Source organism: Austrofundulus limnaeus, unplaced genomic scaffold, assembly GCF_001266775.1.
Source record: "Austrofundulus limnaeus strain Quisiro unplaced genomic scaffold, Austrofundulus_limnaeus-1.0 Scaffold93, whole genome shotgun sequence".
NCBI lineage: Eukaryota > Metazoa > Chordata > Actinopteri > Cyprinodontiformes > Rivulidae > Austrofundulus > Austrofundulus limnaeus.
Window position 1 is genome coordinate 966,336 of NW_013952495.1, and position 8,969 is coordinate 975,304.

Genomic DNA, 8,969 nt, shown 5'->3' on the forward strand with positions numbered 1-8,969 from the left:
ACATGAATGGCTCTGATAGACAGAAAATGAACACTGCTCCACTGTAAAATAGTGTGAGACAGGTTCAGCAGGGGAAGGGACTGAGTCCCCCCTTGTCTGTTTATATAAGAGACCACTGCTGTGTTGTCCGTTCTGATTAGAAGATGATGGTTCTCCAGAACTGGACAAAAATGTTTCAGTGCTAACAGGATTGCTGTTTATGTGGAGCCTGGACTGTTGTGGAGTCCAGGTTCCCCTCACCGCCGTGCCGTCGCACAGGGCTCCCCAACCTTTCAGGGAGGCGTCTGTGGACACCACTTTGTGAAACGACACCCTCCCTATTGGAGAACACTGATACAGGAGGCCAGGTTCCTCCAGGGGCTGAGAGCCGTCATGCAGGAAGCAGTTATTGTTAGCTTTTTGTGTCTGTGTCAAGACGGACACAGCCTGTGGGACTGAGACCAACGCTGAAAACAGCGCATTTTTAACAGCCCGAGTGGTACTACTGAAATCATGGAAGCCATCATTCCCAGTAACTGTAGAATGGTTTTGAAGCTCAGTTTGCGTCCCAGTTTAAACTGAGCTAAGCAGCGGTGAAACGCAGCCTCTCTGTTTTCTGAGAGGTGACCCCTGCTTGACAAGGAGCAGATTTCTAGTCCGAGGAACGAAAACTGCTGACTTGGTGTTAATAGACTTTTCTGGGTGTTTACTAAAAACCCTAAAGCCTGAATGTGTGACAGAACCTGAGACAGCTGATCTAATGTTTGCTCCTTGGAGCTTGCGATCAGAGCCCAGTCATCTAAATATGCTAACAGCCGGACCCCCCTTTCCCTGAGAGGAGTCAACGCAGCTTCTACGCACTTTGAAAAGGTGCAAGGAGCTAGCGATAGACCGAACGGTAACACCAGGTACTCGTAAGCTACACCCTTGACGGCGAACCTGAGATATTTTCTGTGCTCCGGGTGAATCGCTATGTGAAAATAGGCGTCTGTTAAATCGATGGTCGCAAACCAATTGCCCAGGCTGATCGAGTGAATTAGCTGTTTGAGCGTTAACATTTTGAACCTGTATGTTTGAAGGTACCGGTTTAACACTCTCAGATCTAAAATAGGCCGCAGGCCGCCCCCTTTCTTCAGAACAAGAAAATAACGGCTGTACAGACCGTTTTGTGTTTCTGCAGCTGGAACCACTCGAATAGCTCTCTTTGTTAGCAACGTGCAGATTTCCTCTCTTAAAATGGCGGCTGCCTCGTTTGTCACCACTGTGTTTACAACGGCCCGAAAGCGAGGCAGCCTGATGCGGAACTGCAGCCTGTAACCCATAGCAACAGTTCTTTGTACCCATGGAACAAAGATAATTCTTTAATGACACATTGAAAACATTTGCAGAACTGTTTATTAAAGTTTTGCATTTTAAAACACAATTTGCACCCAAGTAGGGGGCTATATGTTTTTTTGTTTATTTTTCTGGACATTAGCAGAGGAGACTGAACATTTGAAACCCAATGCCTCTTGGGGCTGTTTTCTGAAACACAAACATTTTAATGTCTTTTCAACTGCAGCTGAACATTGTCTCTCTGTTTTTGAAGTCCCTGTGAAGACAGTCCTGCTGTTAGGAGGACTTTGACTTCTTCTTCCGAGCCGCTGAACTGTCCTGCTGACTCGGAGGGGGGACTCTGCTCCATGCCGATTGACGGGAGGCTGCGGCTTGTTGGAAGGTTCGGCGGGCTGGGCCTTTGAAGTCCCGGGCGTCGCCGCCTTCTTGAACGGAGGAGGATGAGATGCAGACCTGGATGTGCTCGGGGCCCTGGGCCTCGTGTCGCGTCTGGGGATGATGCAGCGAAGTGCCTCAGCCTGCTTCTTCCTCTGTTCAAATTTGGTTTGGACGACGTCAAGCACTTGACCGAACAGTCCTGTAGGCGTTATCGGTTCATCCAAGTAGGCTGCTCTGTCCTTGTCGGGAACGTCTGAGAGCGTTAGCCATAGGTGCCTCTGCGCCACCACAGTAGAAGCCATTCCTTTCCCCAGAGCCAGTGCTGCACAGCGGGACACACACAGGATGTGGTCTGATGCCAGTCTGATCTCGTTCAGCAGGGGTAAAAGGGGGTTTTCCTGCGGCATCTGAGCTGCCAGTTCAGCCAAGGCCATGGCCTGGTAGGTCTGAAGCATGGTGACGGAGCTCGGCGCACGGGCGGTGTTACCATGGGCTTTGTAGATTTTCTCCAGCTGTGCCGAAGAGAATCTGCAGGGCTTGGAAGGGAGCAGGGTGGGCCCGCTCACACCCTGGTTGTGAGACGGAGCCAAATAAGCGGCTAAAGAAGGCTCCCATCGGAGGGATGCCCACTAGGCCTGCTTGGTCTGCCCCTTCCACGTCCAAGTACTGACCCTGTCTGGGCACCAAGGTACGGATGGACAGCGGTTTGCTCCAGGAAGACATCAGCTCCGACACAAAGTCCGGAAACATAGGCAGACAGTGCTTCACATCAGCCGGTTCATATGGGAGATAAAACCCTGTGAACCTCGACGGCTTTTGAGCAGATGGGGGATCGGGCCACTGTACCTCCAGTTTAGCAGCAGCTCGGCGGCACAGGGACAAGAAGGACGAATCCTGGTCCACCCTCTCGGTTTAGATCCAGTAGAAACTGGGTCTCGCCCCCATCGATGTTGGGTGAGGCTGCCTCGTGCTCCATCTGGTCCGCCCAGCTAGCAGCGGGGGCTTCGACCGCCGAATCCTCGTCTTCGTCGGACTGAGCCGTCTGGCTTCGGAGAGTAGCGGGTCTTGTCGGAAAACAGCAGTTTCCCCCAGCATTTTCTCCGGAATTTCACTCTCCTCTCCGGTGTCGGACGCGAAAGTCCGGCACAGGCCCGGCAGGACTCGGGCTCCACAAGCGCCCGTCGATTGTGAATGATTCCAAGGCAGGCCGGGGAGGCCTCATGCTGGTCCTTCTCATGAAGCTTAAAGCCGCGCCCCTGAGGACAGGGCCGAACAGAAGACTTCGGCTTCTTCGAAGGTGGTTTTGTGCTCATCCTGAACCACAAAACAGATTTTCAGCAGAAAATAAAGGTCACTTAAGTAGCGTCGAGCGGCAGACACACGAACCAGCAGGTAACGCGGTTAGCACCAGTAAAGCTAGCCTAAGAACCTTAGAAGCTGAGCTAACTAGCAGCAGCTATGTGAGCTCAGGTTTAGAGGTGACTATCGCGAGGTGAAGGGCGATAGAACTGAGTAATGACGCTGGTGACTCCGAACGTATAGGGTGAAGGCGGAGTCTGTCACCCAACGTTCAACGTCACCGGTCTAAAGACGAGATTAGAGGTGACTTCGCGCGAGGGTGCACATGTCCCATATACAACTGTGTGTTGTACTGAGTGAAATGACTGAAAATGAACTAATTTTTCCCTCCCATTTTTACTTTTCTTAGGTGCATACTGGAGTACGAGCATTCCAGTGTCCTCACTGCCCTCTTACCTTCAAATGGAGCTCCCACTACCAGTACCACCTGCGGCAGCACACAGGTGAGAGGCCTTATGTGTGCAAAGAGTGTGGCAAGTCTTTCAAGAATACTAGCTGCCTGCGGAGGCACAGTCAGATGCATTCAGGACTGCGGCCTCATACATGCTCCATCTGCTCCAAGTCTTTCTCTCAGACATCAAACCTCAAACAGGTCAGTACAAACTCGTGAATGTGTTTGCCTGGTCCTCTGTTTTGTTACTTTAACTTTTCCTCTCTTTTGTCTTGTTTTTTATCTGGGGTGCAGCATGAGCGTACCCATTCTGGCGAGAGACCTTTCCAGTGCACACACTGCAGTAAAAGTTTTACACACTCCTCCAACCTTCAGCTCCACCTTCGCACACACTCGTCACGCAAGGACTTCAAATGCCCGTACTGCTCTAAGGAGTTTGTCATACACTCATACCTGCAGAGACACATCCGTACCCACGGCAGCAGCATTTCCCTTCCCAGCCATGGTGGTGGAAGTAAAGACGGCGTCGCTGTGAAAGCCAGTGTGGGAGGAGTGACCACCACCACAACCCTTTTCAATCCCATCACCCTGGAAACCTCAGGAAACAGTGGCAGTCTGATTGTCTCCCAGCCAGCTCTTAATATTCCCCCCAACACCTCCCAGAACTACTTTATGATTCAGACAACAAACGGCCTGCAGCTTATTCCTCTGTCATCCCCTGCACCACCTCCTCCACCTCCTCCACCGCCTCCAGCTCAGTCACAGAACTTTCTCCTCTTTCAGTGTCTTTCTAACAATGGCAGCCAATCCAAGTTGATTCTCCTCCCTGCAGCGAACAATCCTCCAGCAGCTCCTGATCTTCAGCCTCTTCCTGTGCTTCAGACTATTCAGGCATTCCAGCCCGTCCTCAACCAAACGCAGACTCAGATAGCCCCATTTCCAGCTGTTTCCCAGCAACAACAGCAAACCAAGATCATGATCACTCACACTCCACAAGCTCCAGTTGCCAAACCGACGCACAGCATCCCACCAAACTCCCTGCTGACCAGACCTATATTAGGAAGAAGCACACGGACAGCACGGGGCCGGCGGGGGCGCAAACCGAAAGCTGCTCTTCAGAAATCTTCATCAGCTACTGTCAGTCAGGCTGCAGGTGATAGAGCTGTTCCAGTAACAAACGGTAATGCTGCTGACACATCATCACTGGGGTCTCCATCCACTGATTCCCAACATCCCAACGTGTCAACACCTGAAGGCGGAGAGAGGAAATCACTTGTGTTGCAGATCAACAATGGTAGTCAAGACAAAGAAGAGAAGGAGGAAGATTTGAGTGGGATGGTGTCACTTCTGCAGGAGTGGGGTGGAAGAAAGCAGGGGGTGGGACAGGAGGAGAGGAAGGGCAGCCAGAGCAACTCATATGTCTTTAGTTTTCACACTGAGACACAGGACGGTGCTCCATCCACTCTTTCCTTCAACCAAGGGCAGGACAACAGCATGGAGCTTTCCTGCACACCCACCCAAGCTTTCATTCCCCTCGATGGGCAGGAAGTGGTGTTTGACCTCGGTGGGGGAACCAAGATAGAGCAGGAAGCCGAAGAAGGCATGCAGATGATAGCTCTGATCGAAGGCGAAGGGGAAATGATGGGAGAAGAGGGGGCAAGGTGCAATGCTGCAAGCGATGTCGTTTCTGAGCACGTGGAGGACATGGAAAGTATATTTCAGCTGCAAAACGGAGACGAAATTGTAATCATCGAGGTCAGCACCAGCGGGCTACGAGAAGGAAGAACGGAGAGAGGAGCAGAAGGGGAGATGTCTCCAAGAAGCGATGAGAAATACGAAACAACAGGAGATGCAAAGGAAAATTCTGTCAAAGAACACAGTTCTGTAAACAACACAGAGGTGCAATTATCAGCTGAAGCCACTAGGAAAACGGACTATGTCTGACTGCGTTAACAGAGAAGTGAACACCTCATTTTGTGGGTTGTTTGGTAGCACTTTAAGTTCTCCAGGACCTGAGAACAGTCGTACCGTTAGACGAGCATTGTGTTGTAATACAATGGTGTCGCAACTAGAAATGTTATACATTCAAATAGGCTGATTGATGGACCTCAGAATATTCCTATTAGTTAACTTATACTGTCATTGGCAGTTTGTTTTAGTAAATACAGTTATGTGAATAAATGTTGTACATGCCCCACTTTTCTCACAGGATTAATAGCAAATAGTAATGATTTATTAATAAATTGGTTAAAGTATTTGATTGTTTGACTTTTTTAACAATGAGACGAGTTTACTGCAAACAGCATTTTCTCAACTCCGTAACCTCTATAACATTAGAACTTTGCAAAATTTGTAATTTTGTGTAAAATTATAGATAAAACTAATCGTTTCAAAGAAATGATGTATAAGCTATTGAGTGATGCATTACATGTTATTGTGTGTATATTACTACACTTAAAATTCAATTTTCAAGTTTTAGTTGAGTGTGGATTAATAAATATGGTGCCACCATTTTTATGTTAAATTGTATAAATTCTATTCAAAAAGACATATCACAATTTAGTACAAAATTTCAACAACTAAAAATTCTATTAACTTCCTATTTCTACTTTTTGTTTTCACCATTTGTGGGAACATTTATAAATATATATTTATACGTACTGCTCTATTATTATTATTTTTTTTTGTAACTTGAGTTCCAGAGAAATACAAAATTCAAAACATCATGTCAAAACAGAAATCACAGCTCATCTATCAATCTAGACTTTAAACATACCAATAATAACAATCTGTTTGCCTGCTGTCACTGGTGCCTGAGCAATTGTACCATAATGTAACATTTTAGTATGATAATTTGCAATTTATCATAGACAATATTATCAGTTTAGTACTATTTGTAATTTCGAATGCTGAAGAAATGAAGATAGAAATAAATACATTTTAGTCAGATTAGCAGATTAACCAGATATGCACCATTTTTTAAATGTAGGTGCAACCCTACTTTTGTACTCCTCCACTTTTGGATTTACCGACAAAATGTTAATTTATTATGGAAATAAGAAGTGCGTGTGTTTACATTACTAATTAAAACTTTTTTCTCCACCCTCCTCTTTTGAGTTGGTTCAGTCCAAGTCTGCTCGCGCACCCATTAGCCGCTAGGCTAGCTAGTATTCAGCTGTTGAAATGATACGGGGTAGAGACTTGGATTGTTTTTAGTGTTAAAATCGTAGCGCATCTTTTTTGTCTGTAAATGAGACAAAACAAAGGGAAAACTTTATAGCTATAGCCCCGTTTTTAGGAGCATGTAATAATATCCACGTAAAAAAAAGTAAGTCCCCGGCTTAGCCTAACAGCGGAAATTACAAATAATTAATTATGCCATTTTTATATACAAGCTTGATCTATGTCAGACAGTGGTCAATATGAGCACAGCTATATGGTATGTCCTGGTTCTCAGCGGTTGCGCATGAGCAGAGCAGATTGTGCGTACGCAAATAACGCAAATCGACACACATTTACAACGCGAAACTGATCATAACACAGTGGGAACCTGGAATGCAGAGTTACGCAGTTTTCGCAAGCAGCCACATTGTGGTCATTGAATGAAAGCCACACGGATTGTTTGTGGACCAACAGAAACACGTTCACCGTGCCGTTTTTCTCCCCCCCACCCCGCCTAGCGTTGGAGTTTCATCTGAGCTTCTCTGCAGAAGGTAAGCAGAGCTGGGGTTCGTACGGTATCTGAAGCCCGCAGCAGTTCCCAGTAACCATGTATGGTTTGGAATCAGGTCATGTAGCTTTCAGCTGCACCTTTCATGAAAGCTGTGCAGCGTTAAGATGAAAATCTGTGATTATTGTAACAAACGGTGCATTCTGCTAATCCCCTCTAATCCTCTTGTGTTTTTGTTGTTTTAGGCCAGTTTGTGATTTTACTGTAAATCTGCATACATAGTGTAATGCATTTATCCATTTCATTTACGCAATTACTTGAAGACTCTAACCATCTGTCATCGAGAGAAACAATGATGTAAATGTAAAAAAAAAATACATGTATGCACTTTATCCTAAAATGTGTTTCAGGCTCTGTTGCACGGTGTGGATGTTCACCCCACAGGGTAGAAACCGTGGTGCAGAAGGTCTGCTAGTGGAGCCTGAAAATGGTGAGGCTGGAGCTTGACCAGGTCCTGATGAGGAGGATGAAGGAGGATGACATCGAAGTGGTCAAAGTCCTTGTCAAGGTTTGTCGCGCAGCTTCTCTTAAGTCAACGGTCAAGTCTGTGCAAAGCTTTTAAAAACTTGCATGGGCTTCTTTCCAGGAAGGCTGTGAGGGCACCGAGAACCGACTCATCCTCCACATCCTCACCCGTCCACTCTGCCTTTTTATGCTGGCCGTTTTCTCCTCGGTGCTGCGCTGCCTCGTCCACTCTTTCATCCTGGCACTCGCCATCCCCGTCTTCCTACTGATTGTGTTCCTCAAAATCACCATGCCACGGTCAACAGGGGTTCTGGGCAGCAGCCGCCCCTACTGGGACTACGTGGGCAGCAGCTACAGAGGGGTGCAGGACGAGACGCTGCAGAATCCCTACTGCAGGATCAGTGGAAGAGCACCAGAGATTAAAAAGGTTGGAAAACAAGCAGATTTTACTCAACTTTATATTGCAGGTACTTAATGCGGATCCTTTATTTATTTATTTCAGCAAAGACGGAGACTTGGATCCAAAGACAAGGAGGCGTCATCAGAGAAGATCACCCCAGAGAGGGAGCAGGCAGCAGGTCAGGTGTGGGTGGCAGACTGTGACGGGGAGATCGTGGGCTGCATCTTCCAGGAGAGTGAGACGCGACCAGGAGTGAGGAGGATCTGCAGGCTGGTGACGGGCTGCTGGTACCGCAGGGAGGGCCTGGGCCGACTGCTGATCCAGAGTTTGGAGCAGAGGGAGAGGGAGATGGGCGTGCACCGGGTCTACGCACATGTCCCTTACCCGTCCAAAGTGGGGGAAGCTTTCTTCAGGAAAGTGGGCTATCGACAGCTGGGGGAAGGGACTGATGAAGAAGACGAAGATGAAATGAGGAAGGAGACTCCAGAGAGAGGATTCATGGGATACCCCCTCACTAGGGTTTTTTACAAAGATTTGTAAAGGAGTGATTGACTTGTTCAGTTAAAACAGAAAGGTGACACAGTAAGTGCAAGAATAAGGTTAATTTTGAGTTTTTACCGTTTCAGGTTTAGTTATTTGTTAAAGTTAAATATTTATGAAGTTTTGTGTTATTTATATATTTATTTACCTCAAGTTTGAAGCTTTTTTTTTCACTTAAAAGCACATCTCTCTGTTTTTGTTCTCTTTATTTAATGCAGCATAAAAGTCATAATGCCTCAGGTGGGCTGTACTTTATGTGTGATAAAATAAAATATTTCTGTAAAATGTGGGTTTTAAACTGTTTGTGAGCTCTTCCATGAAACACAGGGATGTGTGTGTGTGTGTGTGTGTGTGTGTGTGTGTGTGTGTGTGTGTGTGTGTGTGTGTGTGTG

The 8,969-nt window shown here is 47.0% G+C and overlaps 2 protein-coding genes across 4 annotated transcripts in view; both read left to right on the forward strand.

The window, feature by feature from the left end:
* Positions 1-5,697, forward strand: part of znf628 (zinc finger protein 628) — a 12,620-nt gene extending 6,923 nt beyond the window's left edge. The window contains exons 8-9 of the mRNA XM_014012634.1: positions 3,401-3,643; positions 3,737-5,697. Coding sequence (XP_013868088.1) covers positions 3,401-3,643; positions 3,737-5,386 — 1,893 coding nt within the window. The 3' untranslated portion in view covers positions 5,387-5,697. The remainder of the gene's footprint in view (positions 1-3,400; positions 3,644-3,736) is intronic.
* Positions 5,698-6,890: 1,193 nt separating this feature from the next.
* Positions 6,891-8,582, forward strand: nat14 (N-acetyltransferase 14 (GCN5-related, putative)). Of its 3 annotated transcripts, none has more exons than XM_014012640.1 (4): positions 6,891-7,155; positions 7,557-7,680; positions 7,759-8,064; positions 8,140-8,582. In XM_014012640.1, the coding sequence occupies exons 2-4, from the start codon at positions 7,600-7,602 to the stop codon at positions 8,575-8,577; spliced, it is 825 nt and encodes a 274-aa protein (XP_013868094.1). In that variant the 5' UTR covers positions 6,891-7,155; positions 7,557-7,599; the 3' UTR covers positions 8,578-8,582. The 3 variants fall into 3 exon arrangements, with proteins under 3 accessions (XP_013868094.1, XP_013868093.1, XP_013868095.1); XM_014012639.1 differs by having other exon boundaries at positions 6,893-7,155; positions 7,523-7,680; XM_014012641.1 differs by lacking the exon at positions 6,891-7,155 and having other exon boundaries at positions 7,588-7,680; positions 7,763-8,064.
* Positions 8,583-8,969: the final 387 nt, after the last annotated feature.